This window comes from Pangasianodon hypophthalmus, chromosome 7 (genome assembly GCF_027358585.1).
Source record: "Pangasianodon hypophthalmus isolate fPanHyp1 chromosome 7, fPanHyp1.pri, whole genome shotgun sequence".
In the NCBI taxonomy this organism is placed as follows: domain Eukaryota; kingdom Metazoa; phylum Chordata; class Actinopteri; order Siluriformes; family Pangasiidae; genus Pangasianodon; species Pangasianodon hypophthalmus.
Window position 1 is genome coordinate 18752823 of NC_069716.1, and position 19431 is coordinate 18772253.

Here is a 19431-nt window from a genome sequence, read left to right on the forward strand (position 1 = left end):
TAGCCATTCTCTACTGACCTCTCGCATGAAGGCTTTTTCACGATGCAAAGAATATCTTAGCAATCTTAAATATGGGGCCAATTTATCTAACGCTTCTTATTATTGCAAATTATACCTTATTTTCTTTCTTATTCTATTGACAGCTAATTTTGCTTCTTTCTAGAAATAAATGCTTAAAAACAGTGAAATTATCTACCTATAGAACAAGACTGAAATGAGGAAAATATGTATACAAATAGGTTTAATAATCTTATATTTGGTTTATTGTAATCTATTGTAATAGGAAACACTAAATAACTAGATAATTGTAATAGTCAATAAATGTGACAATATTCAGGATATTTTGACTTCTGAGATTTTAACTTCTTTTTTTGCAGTGGATCCACAGAGCTGTTGCTCACTGGACACTTTATGTTTTTTGCACCATTCTGTGTAAACTCTAGAGACTGTGTAGACTCTAGAGAAAATTCCAGGAGATCTGTAGTTTCTGGCACCAAGAACCATAGCATGGTCAGTCACTGGGATCACATTTTTCCCCATTTTGATGTTTGATGTGAACATTAACTGAAGCTCTTTACCTGATTTTATGCATTGTGGTGCTGCTACATGACTGAGCGACTGGATAATTGCATGAAAGCGAAGGTGTTCAGCTTCCTGATAAAATGGCAAGTGAGTGTATAATTAATAAATAATTAATAGCCTAATAAATGCAAGAACTACTATATGTAGGCATATATATATATATATGAGATTATGCTGTGCAAGGTAATGTTTGGGTGCATCTTTAACTGTATTCCAATCTAGTTAAAACAAAGATAAATAAAATCTTATTAGTGGCTGTATCCTAAAGTAATATTTTTAATCAGCAGAAAGTTTTCTTGTTCTCGGCTGTATAACTGGATGATTGGGTAACTGCATAACATAACATAAACGCCTGTACACCTACTCATTCACGCAATTATCTAATCAGCCAATCGTGTGAAATGCATAAAATCATGCAGATACTGGCCAGCAGCTTTGGGTAATGTTCACATCAAACATCAGAATGGGGAAAAAATGTGATCTCAGTGACTTTGACCGTGGCATGATTGTTGTTGCCATACGGGCTGGTTTGAGTATTTCTATAACTGCTGATCTCCTGGGATTTTCACGCACAACAGTCTCTAGAGTTTACTCAGAATGGTACAATAAAGAAAAAACATGCAGTGAGTGGCAATTCTGCAGATGGAAACACCTTGTTGATTAGTGAGCAGAGAATGGACAGACTGGTTCAATGGGACAGAAAGGCTAGATAACCACTCTGTACAATTGTGGTAAACAGAAAAGCATCTCAGAATTCACAGCACATTGAACCTTGAGGTGGATGGACTACAACAGAAGAAGACCACGTGGGGTTCCACTTCTGTCAGCCAAGAACAGAAAGCTGAGGCTGCAGTGGGCACAGGCTCACCAGAACTGGACAGTTGAAGACAGGAAAACATAGCCTGGTCTGATGAATATCGATTTCTGCTGAGGCACACACATGAGGCATCAACAGCATGGATCCATGGACCCAACCTGCCTTGTGTCAACAGTCCAGGCTGGTGGAGGTGGTGTAATGATGTGGGGAATGTTTTCTTGGCACACTTTGGGCCCTTTATACCAATCAGTCATCGCTTGAATGCCACAGCCAATTTGAGTATTGTTGCTGAGCATATGCATCCCTTCATGGCCACAATTTACCCATCTTCTAATGGCTACTTCCAGCATGATAATGCACCATGTCACAAAGCAAAAGTCATCTCAAACTGGTTTCATGAACATGACAGTGAGTTCAGTGTTCTTCAGTGGCCTTCCCAGTCACCAGATCTGAATCCAGTAGAACATTTTCAGGATGTGGTAGAACGGGACATTCGCAGGATGAAAGTGCACTTGAAAAATCTGAGGAATGATGCAATCATGTTAACATGGACCAGAATCTCAAAGGAATGTTTCCAACATCTTGTAGAATCCATGCCTTGAAGAACATTATTACATTTTTAATGCTGGTAAACAGAAACCATTTGAACTACATTATCCGTCTCATTCTAGATTATCTTCGGCCATATCCTCCACCTGCTACAGGTCACAGATCTGGCTTATTCTTCAGGGTGGTGTGTGTGGCTGAATGTGAAGTGGCTGGGTCGTGCTTGAAAAAGGCCACAGTTCAGGGAGCGTACGCTAGAATGAGGATCTGTCCAGATGGGATGTGTTCATATGGAGGTTTGCCTCCTGGGAAATCCTCTAGCCTGTAGTCGCTCTCTTATAGATGAGATGTGTTCACATATTCAGCAGCTTACTTCAGATGACAGCATTTTGACTCTGACAGGTTGACACTGGAGCTGCACAATTTATTTTTCTCCATCTCCCATTTTTCTCTCCCTATCTCTCTCTCGCAGCTTTCACGGCACCTTTTTTCCTCTTGTTTAGAAAGAATAATGAAACTCAGTTACTGTAACACTACCTGCATTTTCATTTGACATAACCAAGACAAAACACAGCAGTATGTAGCTTTTCAGCTCTGGCTGTCTTTGAAATCTTGCACATCTCTCATGCTGTGATGCAAAATGCACTACAGTATGTGCATAGTGTACATATGCTAGGGAACATTTCTGTCTGCAATCGATCACTCAGCAGGTTTGTCATCTATGTAAACCACATTTCAACAACAAGAGGTTTATCATGTGGCTCTTCTTTAATCTAAGATCAGTGGAGTGTCGACGAGGCTATAATTTCACCTTCAACATAGTCAATGATCTCTTGAGGGCAAAATAATAATCAGAGATCTGTTTATGCTGCACCTGGATGTGTCTTTTATTAGGGCATTAAATCCTCAAGCCGATGACAATAAACCTGTTCCTTCAGACAGTGAGAAATGGCCCCTGGCTGATCATTAACTGTGCTAAAGTTAATCAGGCACAGCCTTATGATAACAGTAGAAGGATGCTTGCTTCAGTGAGGATGGAGCAATTCTGAGTGGCTGGGATGATGGTCAGGGAAGAATACTGGATCTTGCTGCACAATCTGTCATAAGAATGTAAGGCTTAATAGTGGGGGAAACAAAGCAGCAATAAAAACAAGCTGACGTCATTATTTTTACATTTTGGTATTCAGTTATCTTACAAGTGTTCACCGTTGCCAGCTAATTCATGCCAGCTAAGGCCTCTAAGTACTTTTCCCAGGGAATGGCAACCGATTGAGTCAATGACATTGCATATTTAAAATTTAAATTATTGGAAGCACTAATGCCTTGTGAAATTGTTGCTCCATTTCCATGCACAGCTTATTGGTTGGTGTGTCACAACTTCTTCATGCAGCACATATCTGAGTCATTCTGTTACATTGTAATGGCATGTTATTATGTATTAGCTTGCTTTTAGCTCTTGGTGAACTTGTGAAATGCAGTTCAGCATACTATCGCTATATGAATTTTTTTTTAAAGCAATATGCTGATTTCAGTTTAGCAAAAAGCAATAATTGATTCCGCTAGGGCTTCGGGATCTTTCTTTAGCATGACCCCATATTGATCAATCAGTCAATACAAAGCTCTTTAGCAGTCTTGGGAGAGGTTTCATTTCAAAAGCACAGCAAAGCATAGATAATGATCCTGCACATTATTTCTTATGTGGTCAGAGAAATGTCACATTTAAATACAGACTCAAAGATGAATTGTTATATTATATGTACCCTCATCTCTGGTTAGAATTTTAAAAGATATAGCAGCAAACTCACCTACCAAACCTCCTTCCTCTCCTTTAGCCTCTGTGGGGTCTGAAGGAGATGGATGGTGGCATACTAAGTTCCTATCCACTTCCTCCTGCATGTACTCCATACTAGAGAGTCTGGCTAATGAATGATTTAATAGAACTCATGATTTGATTTTGTTCTGTGTTATGCACATGCTTACGCAGCCTCTGATGACCTCTGACTGGTTACAGGAAACTAATCTCTGAATACGTTATTGATTTTCTCTATGTGCTGACAGATATTGGATATACTACATCACCATCAAAATAATAATCAGCACTGAATGGTGTTAACCTTAATAATTACAAGACAAATCTGAGAGAGTTCGATCTCTATATATGAATTAAATGAAGCCCTTGACCTGTATCTGCATGATTTTTTGCATTGCACTGCTGCCATATGATTGGCTGATCGCACAGGCGTTCTTATTAAAGTGGCCGGTGAATGTACATGCATCATCAATTCATTTTTTTTTTCTTTTTGCAGAATTCTGTGTTTACTATCCAGTGTTAAATGTGATGTCGGGATAATGTGCAGCACAACACTGAGAAAGGAGACTTGCAGATCAAGATTTAGTCTTTATAATGTTATAAGAATATAACTGAATTATATTTCTATTATTGATGTAATATATAATAGCAATACCAAAAGCAATACTGAAGGATAAATACAGGCCAGGCCTAATCCTAATTTATGCTTGTTGTCATGGTTACATTCCAACACACTTATATGAGGAACATTAATGAAATCTGGATACGGTCTAATATTCTGACTGACAGCTTAGTGGGAACAAAAAATGTTTGTGTATACCCTTGAATCAGAATCGGCAGTCTGAATAAAATTTCTATTTAATCCGTCATTGTGAGGAATCTTTTTAATAATGTGTTAAATAGAAGAATAATCATGTAAACCTTTGTTCATATACACACAATCAGTACAGATGATGCAAAATGTTCTTGCAGGGACATAAAGCTCATTACAAGCTGGAAATGATTTAAAAATAAATGTGAGGTAGATGGGCATCAAAGTAATAACTAGAGGCAAATGCGGGATGTGGAATTGGCTCAGCATTTGATATTTGCCAGACTTCCAGAAAATGCACTTGTTTTTAAAAACAACAGATGCGGCTACACTATAATGATAAAAACCTTTAATATAACCATTGTTTATTTGTTCCTAGACAATATTTCAATGCTGATAAATTATAAATGCCTTATCAGATAATAATAGTTTTAACATATTGACCAATCTGAAAAAATGTTGGAATTTTAAAAGTAATCAACTAAATGCATGAAGGGTGAAAAATAAATGCTATGGCTAAACCATATAGCGTGTGTGTATGTGTGTGTGTGTGTGTGTGTGTTTATGTTGTGGGGGGGTGGGACTTTGGGGTTGTCAGTCAGGAGAAAGTGGAAATCAATGTTTTTATTGCAATTGGAATTCACCTGGCAGGGAGAAGAGGACTCTAACAATTAGACCCAACCTTAATAATATAATAATATATGAATATATTTCCAAAACAACGGCGGGAGATTTTTGTCACTGTTCAAACTGTTTATGATATAAAGGTGAAGCCACAACACTAAACAGGAAATGTAAAATTGAATTGAAATTCTTTGAGGAAATGGTCCTCAAAGAAGACACAGTGGATGCTGATCATCCAGGAAAGCTTTAATCAGCCCTCGTACTGTTTGTATAAGATGAAAAGAGGGCGATTATTTTGGCAGGAACAAATTGCCTGTAGCTCATGTACCTCCTGCCTGACGACAGGGTTATAATATTAACAGCAGATGTGCATTAATTTGGCACTATATTAAACAGAATAAATTAAGAATATTAACTTTGATTACAATAAAATATGAAGCCTCGATTTAACTAGCATGCCAATAACCAATTTAAACCATTTCATTCTGTGGGGATATTAAGACAATTTATTGGAGATTAGGCATTCACAATGCCAATATAGTTACAGTATTATTAATCCTACTTTACTATTCTATTACTATTTATACTGCTGATATTTCGCCTATATTTTGAACCCATCTTTATATTTTTTGTACAGTTTTGTACAGTTTTTGTACAGTGACATCATCAGAGGACATGGCAAACGATACTTCTCAGGATTATAACTTTTGGCTTAAAATATGAAAGCTCATCACATGAAGAGGAAAAGGAAGAAAGGATGCCAATTTCACCAGAAGAACCATTAACCTTTAAATCAATGGGAACTAGCTAGCTAGCCAACATGCTGTAAAGTGGGTGTGGCTTCCTTGGAATCTATTTCTGCTTGCAGAGCCAAAATAAACAGAACACTTTGCCATATTGTGTCTGAAATGTCACTTATTCGTTATTAATTTCTTGTTTGTAGAACTGTTGTTTAAAAGCAATATCGCACTCTCAATCATGCGGTTATACTGAATCTTGGCACGGCTGTGATTACGTACAACCCTCGCACCTACACCAAATCCCGGCCCTGCCGATATTCAGCGTAACTGCACGATTGTGAGTGTGACACTGATTAAATAAATGTGTTCATTATTAACATCAAAGCATAATAAATGATTTTTTTCTTTTGAATACTTAAAAAATAACATTTTATTTATAAACATAAAAATATTTCACACCACAAATTACTGAAAAAACCCCCAAAATATTACATTATTTAAAAAACATAAAAAAATTAATTAAAAACATATCACGATATCTCAGAAAAATATATTGTGACATAATTTATAACATTGTCTATATTATATCAATGTCATATCACCCAGCCCTAGTGGATATCATCATTTTTTAAATATTTACAAACTGAAAGGAAGTAGCTGACTGTAAAATGTTAAACAATTTGTTTATTTTTTTCTTTTTCAATGACATTTTTTAAAATAATTTTTTAGAATTTTTTTAAATTAAATATAAAAACAAAACCGATTGATTATAATTTTTTTTAAATATTAACATTTTTAAATACCTATTATTTTTAATACCTATAAGAGTTTTTAATACAACACCACTGTACTGCTGGCAGTTTGAGAGCAAACCTATATAACGTGATACATACTGTGTATTGCAGGAATTATATTTTTGTCATATTGGTCAACCCTACACTGGGTGTGAGGCAGGCACACACCCTGAATGGGACTCTAGTCCATCACAGGGCACCAAACACACACTCATTCACACCTAGGGGCAATTCAGTATAGCCAATCCACCTAATGGCATGTTTTTTAAAAGATGGGAGGAAACATAAGACTCTGAAGAAAACCCACACAGAAATGGGGAGAACATGCACACAAACTCCACACAGCTGTGAGGTGGCTATGCTACTCGCTGCCATCATGCCACACAATGAGCCTTTATATGGGAGGCAATTGTAGGATATAGTGTAAGGTAATATAGTGTATATTACTGCTAACTATGATTGGATCCCAACTGAATTTGCTAATCAAGTCATGACTAATAGCCACTGCTCATTAGGTCCAACTTTATTAAGATATAGCAGGCAGACAGCTTGAATGCAGAAAACGCTGCACACCAGCATACTAACACAGCCTGGCACCCAGACATGCGAGAAACATCAAGTAAACATTGAAATTATTTATGAAGGGAAATCAATAGTGTAACAGTATTTAATGTTATCAATGTTGTCATTTAATCATTCTGTTATCGCAAGTCCTTTTGACCGCTAAAATCTCCCTTTATCCCCTAATAATAAGGAATAAATGTACTACCAAAGCACATTATTTGGACAAGCAGTGGATTATATGAAGTCAGTGAAGAATAGTGCTTGAGTAACCAAAACAATCATTCAGCATGACACTGTCTGTGAATGTGACAAAAAGTGTTACATCATACACAATGAGCAGTGACATGAAGCCATGAAAAATGTAATTACACAGAACTTGACAAACCGGTGATATGTTAGAGCAGTGGGTAAAGGTGAAACAAAAACATTATTTCACAGCTTCACATTTATATCTGTAGCAAATACTGAGGAGGCTGAGGAGAGACTGCTTTGTTAGTACGATCCTAGTTGCTATGCAGCCTACTCAAGACTGAAAAAGAATTAATAAACAATGTTGCTTCAGTAGATTTTACCACTGGAAAATGTGTGGGCTAGTCTACAAAAATGTCCCTTGTAGAAGACTGTAGAGAATTTTACAGGTGGTAAATTGATTTTGGCATTTATTTAGGCCTAATTCTTTGCCAGGTTTCACGCCTCGGGTCTCTGTTTGGCCTGTACTGTTATGAAAGCAGGTGGAAATATTGATTATGAATATGAGCTCTAAGCAATACCTCTTTCTGGAAAGGAGTGAGACTTTGGTGCTCAGCACTAAAATCTGTTGTAGGAAGAGTCAGTTTTATATTTTTTTTTATAAAATGTCAGTAAAAACCTACCATTTACCTATGTTTGCCTGTTTGTGTGTTTTTCCTGGATACAAGTGGCAGAAGGAAAACCCTAGAATCTATCGACTGCTATTGTTGGTGGGATATAGGCTAGCTCTAGAATGACGCAGTCCACATAAAACAATCTTTGATAGAGCTTATGCAGCATACATAAACATGACTCATTGGCATCTGTGCTTTTAGAAATAGATTTTTAAATAACTATGTCTGTGGGAACGTGCAAGAATGGTTGAGCGTGTTCATTATGCTGAGGAAACACTTGACGAAGCATTGGGTATCTAAGCTTAAAGGGGCCATAAATTATTCACAGGCTTTAAATGCTGAGGAAACGGAGTTGTGGAGAACTTTTAGGAGTGCTTGTCAATTTAATTAAAGGCCTGTTTTAAAGCACTGAACTGCTAAACAGCAAAATGTTTAAAAGATTCTGTGACATCTAAACTCTGAGAGTCAGCAGTTGGACATGCCATGTAGTTAATAAGTGTCAAGTCTCACCTCCTAGTCCGGGCCTGAGCCGGTTATCGTAGCCATCCAGGAGCCTGTCCAAGATGCGTGTGAAGAGGGTGATATTGTTTTTGAAGGCATCTGTTGAGGTGTCTGCACTTACTGACCTATATGATAAAAGCAAATACGTGAACACATGCATGACCACAGCCTAAAATGAAAGAAATTCAAATCATAAATGCATCTCATCCTTAAAGAATACTGACTGGAATAACAGTTGGCTGGGTAGATGTCCTTTAATATACAGTCTGTTTTCTCTACCTAAAGGATGGATGTCATATACACTAAGGATGTTGCTATTAGTAACATCCTACTTAACTTCCATCCCTATAAAGTATGTATGAGTTTTACAAATTGAAATAAAATTAAAATTAACTTTTTAATGGATTTTTAGCAATACATACTACAGCTTATAAGCTGTTGCAGTTTTCACGTCGAACACTCGCACTCAGTTTCAGTTTCGTTATAACACATATGAAAACTATATATGGAAGTGGTAGGACGCATTACCTAGGCAATTATGCATTAATCTCAACTTTGATCAGTAGCTAGGCAACAGATCCTCCAGTATATCAGTGTTGGTAAGGGCCGAAATGTTCACACAACTACAAATCCTACCCATGGGGCTCCAGGCAGGGCTGTCACATCAAATCTCAAGGCATTGGACAAAGAGACAATTTTGGGGCTTACCTCAACTTCTGCAACACTAGGGAACACAAACGTCCCAGTCCAATGCACTAACAATCCTGATGCAGAGTCACATTACATATCAACAGGAAATCCAAAATAACTCGGGAATTACACTGTCCTATTCCAAGTCTATTTCTAACTCATATTTCTATTTCTATTACTATTTCATTCTAACATTATCAGTAAATGTGTTTATGTTCTGTTAGACTGTTCTAGTAACAACCAAGTCGTGAGTGAAGTGAAGCGGAACCAGGGTGAGTATTCAGAGCACAGAGTGATTTTTCCCTGTGATTAGAGCATGTCCTGGAGCAGCCACTCCATATCGCTCCAACTGCACTCATATCACAAGCTAATGGCATTTGCCACCTGACCCAGTGCATTAGTCATTGTCTAGCCATGCCAAAGACATTGCAAAATAGTTTTTAGTACTAATTTGCTTGTGTTTCAAACCTTTAAATACAATTGATAATGAATATAGATAAATGTTATTAAATTATTTCTTGAAGCAAATGGATTTTGCTTAATAATGATGCATGTGATAATGATGCATGGATTTTGGAGTGATTTCTAATGGGAAAGGTCATTGAGCACTGGAGCTGGGGAAAAGTACCAAACTGTGAGTGCAGAATGAGCATTCCATCTTCTCTAGCGGAGGAAAAGGCATACATTTTTTAGCTCACCCACTGGTCAAGTGAAAGCTCCAAGTATCATGTTGTGTTTGTGCTTACGACAAAAAGTCAGCAAGTCAAGTGGCCAAAATTTCGGCTAAGATACGTAATGTTCTCATATCGAATGTAAAAGTTACAATGATATTCGTTAGATATTCTAGAGACTTACTGTTTTGCACTGCATTTTATTTTGTTTTCGTCAGTGTTTTCCCAAACCTGCATGTTCCTCATTCTGCAAAGATCATCTATCATCCGAGCAACGCTGAATAATCCACCTAGTAAAATCATTGTCGCATCGGCCAGACTGCAGTTCGGCTGACGCGTATAGCGCAGCAGGCGGTGAGATTCGGAAGCATGCACTATACTTACAGCAAGGTGTGTTGTAGACTATATACCAAATGAAAAGTCAATAAAAAATTAATAATTTTTTTTCTTTTTCTCATTATTAAACCAACTGGTCCACCAAGCAACAATAAAATGTAAACTAATAGCCAGGATATGAAATGTGCTTGCCCCAGGCACCTGGGCTAGGGACTTGTTCACCCCTGCTCTTAACTCTACTCATCTGGAAAAACCCAACCACAGTTCACCCTGAAGTCATAGTTGGAGTTAAACCATTAATGGGTTTTGTAAATCTGCTATATGCGAATGGAAATGATTGATCTGCTCTTATACTCATATATGAGGCAATGATGTCGTCTAGTTTGTGAACTGAAGCTCTATTTGCTCTTCATAGAAGCACATTCAGATCTTTTTTATGATGCAAGGCTATAATAGCTTTTCTCAGCTCTTTCTCAGCAACACATGAAATAACACACATGGAATTCTATGCATGTCCACTGAGTGGACCAGACGTGCACTTCTCTCCAAGCCATACAAGTATCAGGGACACACAGTGTCATTGATGCAAAGCATCATTACTGCCACACATACATACATGTATGTCTCACCCTAAAAGTGACTTCATCTTTTAAAAATGATATGATACATTTTTATATACAGTGCAAATATATTCACATTTGTCAAGATTTTTTTGCATTACATTTCCTTATTATTATAATGATTATTTATCATTTAATTATTGTAACAGTAGCATTCAATTTAATTCTATTCCCATGGGAATGCCTTAAAGTTCTGCCATTACCACAAAATATTTTTAATTTCGTACCCATTTCCGTTCACTGGAATATCCACTGACTAATTTTATGTAGTAAGTGCCATGTCAGGTACACAATCTGGCTGACACAATCATACATGCAAACACAAGACACAACTTAAAGCACAGTGCTATCATGCTGCTCAGGTTTGGCATCTTTCAGCAGAAGCTTGCAAATACAGCATTGGAGATGTCAGCATCCAGTATTGGCCAATACCTAAAGCACTGACATCAGCATGATTCTGAAAACTGAAAAGTGAGATTTGTGTATCCCTGTTAGTAAGATTGTTTACTGCAAAACTGACCAATTGCTCATCAACTCTTCCTCGGAAGCAGTGACAAGTCACTCTATCAGGAAGTACTCCTACAGGCAGAATTGGTGACAAAGGTGCCAACATTGCTAATGAGAAAATCCTAATAGTCAGAGAGGAAAAAATAGAATTTTATCAAAAAACCATAATGTACATTGGCGGACAGAATGCCTCAATGCCAACACCATAAATGACATTCTACCCTGTGCTTTTACTGATCAAAGAGACCACACCCCCACCCCCTTTTTTACCACCGGCACAGTAAACTGTTAGCAAACTTACAGGTCATGGTTCACCTAGATAAAGTTGAGTTGAAGTGAATGGAAATGCTAGCAGAAGCAAATGTGTCTTTCACATCCTGTGACCTTTCCCCTTCAGTGAACTGACCTTTTCGCCAGGCAAATTTTATTCACATTTGCTCTGCCTGCTGCTTTAGCTGGGAAAGCAGAAAAGCAAGGGGTCAAAAATGGTAAATGCTATGACTACACTATCAATATTGGCACCTCTGCAGTGACTTATTATTCTTTACAAATGAGGGAATGCATACAATTCTGTCCAGCATATCCCAATCCTTTATAGATATGCTGTAGAATGATACAGGATACAGCTTTGTTCTTTGACAGGCTCTTACACAAAACCTCTTATACTGCTAGCAAATTACAAAAAAAAAAAAAATGCTGTGAACAGACAGCAGCCAGACAGATGTCGCAGCAATAAAGCCAACAATAGAGAAAAACATACTCAAATAAAGCTACAGTCCTTTTAGAGGGTTTAGTTTAATTAGTGTAATTCATCATTAATTTAATTTGTCATTAAGCAGCATTAGGATTGGACCTTAGATGAAACTCATCATGTAAGATCACTGATTAAACCAAGTATGAGCAGTTATATCTACCTACATCTCTTGTTATATGGAGCTACTGCATGCATTCAGATGCTCCACATAACATCATCTGTAGTCTTGCATTTGACGAAGGCAACACTGAAATGATTATTAACTTGATTTGTCTTCAAATGGAAAACACAGTTTAAGATTTCATTGGTCATTACATTACAAAGCAGTTTAATTACAGTATTTCTCACTCAGAGCTCGTAAAAAACAGACCCGTACAAGTGTTTAAAAGTGTTTGATGATGGAGATTCTATGTCAGTATCTCTGTGTAGAAACCACCATGCTGAACAAAACATGAAACATTCTGCAACGTGATGCATTCTCGAGGGATGTTCCAAAAGCTCACGTTTACACCCTTAAGCCCTTGATCAATTGCACACCAGGTCCACAGCTTGACAACATTGCCAAAATGTGAATGTCGAATAGGGCCATAGCGCTTAGGATCGTTTGGAACAGGGCCTACATTACAGAGCCTATGGGCCTAAATGGGACTAAAAATGAATTGAGCTCTACAGATGGACGCCCCTTCATGTGTCTACTTCAGTGTTTTATATCTGGCACCAGGACCTTAATGGAGTTGGTCATTTTACCTACATCCATGCTTATTAGTGCATCCCTGCTAATTAGTGACCTGCTTCTCTGCCTCTCAGCAAAACCATACCCCATGCATTACTGAGCCAATCAATATTGCATAAAAGGGTGGACATTCAGATACTAGGACCGCAAGCACCACATTGTGTTTGATTCGATCACTTTACATCCAGTGTAGCCAGTTTAAATGTTTTTCTATCCAGCTGGCCTGCTTTTAGTTTGATTGTGCAGGGAAAAACTGGGGAGGCAGATAAAAATCGAGCTGGTTTGCCATGATATGATTAACGAGATATGCATTGCTGGATCATGCAGCTGAAGCTGAATATCTTTTCTCTTCACCAAGTCATTCACCAAACCCACTGACTGACACTTCAAGCTGACTGACATGGCTGTCAAAGCTTGTGCTGTCACATGAAGCCTAGGTTTCTATAATACATGGGAGGTTTTACTTGTTATTGTTAAGGAAAGGAGTAGAATTGGCAGGTCAGTTTTTGCAATTGTATTAGCATTATGCATTTTCTTTGATTCCCACACACTTTAAAGAACAAATGCTCAGTCTGGCACCAGGATCTCTTCTGTGCCACTCTTTGCTCTAACAAACTGTTACACACCTCCACCTAGAGGAATTTTTAAAATGCTTAATGAACGAGGCGCTTCAAAGATATTTAATTCTTCACCTAGCCTGGCTTTGTTGAAAAACACCTTGTTCATGTAAGAACTGTGGGACACAACACTAATTTCTGGCGCGCAAAGGATGCTGGTTACGCACAGAAGGACCTGAAGCTGGACAGGTGTGATTTCACGGATGGGAGAGACTTAATAACCGCTCATGACAGTTCAAACAGGTTTCATAACTACTAAATATCAACAGTGGCACTACTGAAATAAGACAAAGAGCAGCGAAAGAGAGAGCAGAAGGTGATTTATATTCTTACCTCGTGTGCCAAAAGAGCGTTAAGGAGATGCAGAAGAGCAAGCAGTGAAACAGCTTCTCCCTCATATCTTCACACCTAGCACAGCAAACCAGTTGCATGCCAAATCCAAACAAAAAAGCAGACAAAACCCAGCGTCAACGCTTAGCAAATGAAAGCGCGCTGTATAGGCTACAATAAGGCATGCACGAAATACTGTGACTGATGTGGTGCACCATGAACAACTTACTGAAATGCAACCCATTTACATGCAAATGCATTTCTAATACACTGAATAATATTGAATACATCACTAAGGTAACACAAAGGGCTCGCCTGGTATTCAGTGACACGTAAACATCCCTGTGCTGAATGATAATAATAACAACAACAATAATAATAATAATAATAATAATAATAATAATAATAAAAATTCCCATCAGTTCCAACTAATACTCACACGCGCTTATGCACGTGCGCTTCAGGCAGTACTAACCTCTATTTGGTTGTTGACTGGCGTCTATCAGTTAATACAAATGCACTCAAATCTCATAACCTGTCTAAGACGTAACAGAATTGTTTTTGTTTGTTTGTTTGTCTGTTTGTTTGAAAACACCCACCTGATACACCTGAAGTCAGTCCTTTCAGTGCGCACGAGATCCAGCTGTTTTGTAACACTAAATATCTCTAAGGAGGCTCGAGAGCGTTAAAGTTCCGTCAGGCTGGCACAGCGCGGGTGTATTCACCCTGTGTGTGTGTGTGTGAGTGTGTGTGTGTGTGAGTGTGTGTGTGTGTGTGTTAAAACCGGCTGCTGGAGCGCGCGCGTGGCACGAGAACGTGCGTTCATAAATTCCCCTCAGCGAGGCGTTCGGCGCAGGCTCACAGCCGAGTGGCTCTGTTTGAAAAGAACCTCGTTTAATTCACCAAATCTTCCACCGAGCCACTGATGTCAATTCCCAGTATCACATAATGACCACTTTCACCGATTTATTTATTTATTTTTTTTCTCGTAGGAGAAACTACACCGAGAAAGCCGAACGGATCACAGCTGGGTCCTAAAGAGAGTTGATTTCCGTACATGACGCGCAGACACACACAGGGTTAGTACTAGGGAATAGCGATATAGACTTAAAACTACATCACGGTATTTCATGGTACTTTTTTGCCGTAACGATATAAAGGACGATATGAAAAATAGTAACGTTTAACACTATCTTTCTGGCAACAAGTCACATCAGCTTACAGTCTTGAGAGCCGTCTGATTCACATCTGATCTTCTGTATCCGAACCACTTCCATATTACGGAGAAAGCTCCTTTCTGGGGGGTTAATTCTTCTTCCTCGTATAGGGCTGGAACCCCGCCTTCCGCCATGCTTGTTCTCGTTGTACGTGTGAGATGTCCAGGTTGTGGCGTGTAAACACGTCATTGACTATATCGTCAATATTGCGGGACGACAAATTCTTATCACAGGGAGGAATTGTATCGGTATATCATGGATAATATGATATGGCACAGCCTTAGTGAGCATTACAAACCTCAGGATTCCAGACTATATGATACAATTTCATAATGCAACGATTCAATATTTAATGATACGATTCGATTTAGTTGCCTCCGATCAGTATATGACCAGCTTTGTTCAGAATCTGCGGTAGGCCTACTGTTAATTCACAAATGATGTAGATGATGTAGAATTGATAATAATCGATTTATGGTTGTTGTCTTGATTCATTTCAAACTTTGTTACACCCTAGTACTACGAGTGCTATGGTTTGAAATTTTCATTATAACCTAGTCTTAAAAATACACTATATGGCCAAAAGCATATGAATACCTGACCATCACACCCATATGTGCTTGCTGAAATCCCATTCCAAAACTCTGCGCATTAATAAGGAGTCGGTCCACCTTTGCTCTTATAATAACCTCCACTCTTCTGAGAAGGTTTTCCACTAGATTTTGGAACATGCCTGTGGGGATTTGTGCTCATTCAGCCACAAGAGCATTAGTAAGGTCAGGCACTCATGTTCAGTGGGGTTGACATCAGGGCTCAACCCCAGAGTGCAGGCCACTGGGGTCCTTCCACACCAGCCTTGGCACACCATGTCATTATGGACCTCTTATGGTGCTCTGTGCACAGGGGCGTCATTGTACTGAAACATGTTTTGGCTAGTCCCCTTAGTGCCAGGGAAGGGAAATCATAATTCTTAGCATACAAAGACATTCTAGACATTTGTGTGCCTCCAACTTGGTTGCAACAGTTTGGGGAAAGCTCACACATGGGTGTGATGGTCAGGTGTCAACATACTTTTGGCCACATACAGTATGTAATTTAGTTAGTTCAATTAGTTAGCTAATGATGCTCTGTAAATTTGCTTGTTGGCCATGTAGTGTATTATGGTTTCATGGCATCCTGGTATTAATTGACCAGTTAAAAACACACAAGCCAGTGGTGAAAATTCAAGGGAAATTTATTACAAAATCTTGTACCAACCTTGTACAAAAGTCTCTTTGCAATTCCTTGTGTATAAATATATATAACAAAAAACAAAAGGAAACACAAGACCAAATTCCCTAATTGTTCTTCTTTTTCTTGTTGTTGAGAACGACTTTTCCATAAAATCTCTCACACTGTGATTATTTATCATGTTGCTATTACAAGCTGAAAGAGAGAATGGCTGCATGCTGAACCAAAACAAAACAAAAATCTAACTAGCACAGCTGTGTGCAAAGTTGCTAAGCCAAAAATAGATCACTGTTTTGTTTAGTTGGTCAGCAATGCCATGTACTTCTGTGCATTTGATAGCCGTGGTGCATAATAAAGTTAAAAACATGGTAGGAGTGGCAGCAGAGGTAGCAATGTAACATGTTTACAGCAGTAATGGATTACACAGCCAAAGGGTTTTTAGTGCAGTCTGTGTCCCCTGCCCAGTGAAATGAAGGTTGCTGTAGTATAATTAAAGTTGAGGGAGGGAGAGAAGGAATTATGAAATCCAACCTACATTTTTGGGGTGCAAATGCATTTTAGTCTGTATTTTGAAAAGGTCAGCAGTGAGGTGATAGTCTGATCATACACCGTGACTAACATTGAAACTGTGACAATTTAGCAACCCTAGTAAGTACCATACCATTTGACTTTGATACCGATACTAGGTATAGTCCTTGGCACCTGCAGAAAATTTTGAGTGCAGACCTTTTAAGTCCCACACATTGCAGCCAGATCTCAATGTTTCACACCAAAACTTTCAACTCTCATGCATTACAAAAAATTCTCATGCTGAAAACTAAATAAAAAAAAACATTAACATAGCTAACATAGCGTATATAGCGACCACGGTATAGTCTGCAGTATGAGGAACATCTTATTACATCATAGTGTGTTTTGGCAGAGATTAAATGTACAGTCCAGGGGAAATCACATGTAGTGTGAAGTGTATCACAGCTGAAACTGAAGTTGTATTAAAGAATGGCTGTTCAAATGATCTAATTGCATTCAAGATATGCAAAGAAACCCTTACATAGCCTATTTAATATAAAACTAAAGTGATTCTTTTTAAAAAATATACTTTGTTTTATGCAAGAGTAAAATTTCCAAATTCACTGATCTCAGCCTCAAAGGCATGTTTGTTTTTAAAATGCGGGATTTACCATTAAGCAGTAAATTGTCTGATGAAAGATGTACTCCAGTCATGAAATGGGGGAAAAACTCTCAGTTTATATAGATTACACTGAAGAGCAAATGTTCTAATCAAGTAAATATTAGAGTATTTCATGTTACATTTTCAGTACGAAGCTGAAAGGTGTAAGTTTCTGAATTTCTGTTTTGAAAAACAATATGTTATCAAGGTAATTTCTATAATAGCCACATAAAATTAGTGGCGTGACGTGGCCAAGTACGGTGACCTATACTCGGAATTCGTGCTCTGCATTTAACCCATCCAAGTGCACACACACAGTAGTGAACACACACACACACGGAGCAGTTTTTTTTTTTTTTTGCTGCAGCACCGGGGGAGCAGTTGGGGGTTTGGTGCCTTGCTCAAGGGTCTCACCTCAGTCGTGGTATTGAGGGTGGAAGAGAGCGCTGGTCATTCACTCCCCCACAATCCCTGCCGGACCTGAGACTCGAACCCACGACCTTCAGTTTCACCTTCGGGTTACAAGTCCAAGACCCTAACCGTTAGGCCACGACTATAACCATTACGCCCTGGGCTATAGAATTTGGAATTTTTGCTAAAAGGCTTATTTGCAGTGGAAATACTTGGAGTTCAGGATTCACAAGGGGCACATATGTTATTCTATACAGATAGAGCCGATATACAGAGTAATTGTGAGCCTATATGAATTCTTTGCAAAATATTCCTAAACACCTATGTATCAGTGAATTGTGTATCTGCTATGATTTATGTTTCTTAATTTATGTTTCCATTTAACTGAATTTTTACAATGTTACCGAATGTCACTAATTCTGTAAATGTCAGTGAATTTGAGTGAATTTGTTGAAAGGATACATAACACCTTGCATTTCTACAAGCCTGTAGTGTTTTACGCCTAATTAGCGAGTGAGGGTTAAAAACTGAGTGAGGAAAATGAAAAATAGAGAGATCGTGTGAAAGAGATGGATATTATTTGGGCTCACATTGATCACCCTGTGTCTTATTTCTGCAAGAGCTGTAATATTTTATGTGTTTCCCAACCTGCCCCTCCTTTTGCTATCACTGAGAAGCCTGGCACATAAACAACCCGGCACACAACGCAGCCAGAATGGATAATCAAATACAAGTGACAAATACTTAAGCAAATGAAAATAATTCCATTTGCCAACACCATAGACAGCAAAGTTTTTTAAAAGCATATTAATGGATCTAACAATACTGTTCCATACACCTCTAATGCAGCAATAACAATCCATGAGCAGAATAGCAAACAGCTTTGATCACAGGCATCTGCAGGCCAAGCTTTTGTATGGCACTGAGCCCAGCAAGTGTGCTAATTTAAATAAAGACATACTGTAAATCACATTTAATTGACTGGTCAGGTTCCAATGTCTAATGGCTAATTGTGCCCCTTTTCTCTGTGATCCTCAGTATCAATATTTAAGCCATAGTAGCTCTGTGGAGAAAGAGTGGGCTGCAGGAATATATATCAGTGCATGGCAGGCAAAGCAAATATCAGCAACTTTCTGCACTGGTCTTACACAGTGTTTCAAGCTGATAATTATAGGTTTAGTTTCTGATTTAGTTTCTTTGATTTTCTGTCTTTAGTGCATCTATGTCTTTGAAAAATGTACAATCTATTCTCCTGCAAGGACACACATATGGTACAAAACAAATGCCTCCTTTATGCACAGACACGTAATCTCATACACACAAAGCACACAAACACAAGCTGGAGGTTATGTGTAGTCTTATTGTTTCTTTATTTATGTCTTTATTCTTTTTGACAGTTATGTCCCTTTTGTGCTCAGCAGTGCATAATACCATATACAACACAGTATATAAACAGACACTCCTTGTTTCCATAAAACGCTTTTATAGAATT

General features: G+C 38.2%; 1 protein-coding gene across 1 annotated transcript in view; it reads right to left on the reverse strand.

The window, feature by feature from the left end:
• The window catches only part of LOC113528703 (gamma-aminobutyric acid receptor subunit alpha-2), a 42519-nt gene extending 27624 nt beyond the window's left edge, over window positions 1-14895 (reverse strand). The window contains exons 1-3 of the mRNA XM_026917346.3: window positions 14510-14895; window positions 13914-13988; window positions 8662-8777 (exon numbers count right to left, since the gene is read on the reverse strand). Coding sequence (XP_026773147.1) covers window positions 8662-8777; window positions 13914-13978 — 181 coding nt within the window. The 5' untranslated portion in view covers window positions 13979-13988; window positions 14510-14895. The remainder of the gene's footprint in view (window positions 1-8661; window positions 8778-13913; window positions 13989-14509) is intronic.
• Between the last annotated feature and the right edge of the window lie 4536 nt (window positions 14896-19431).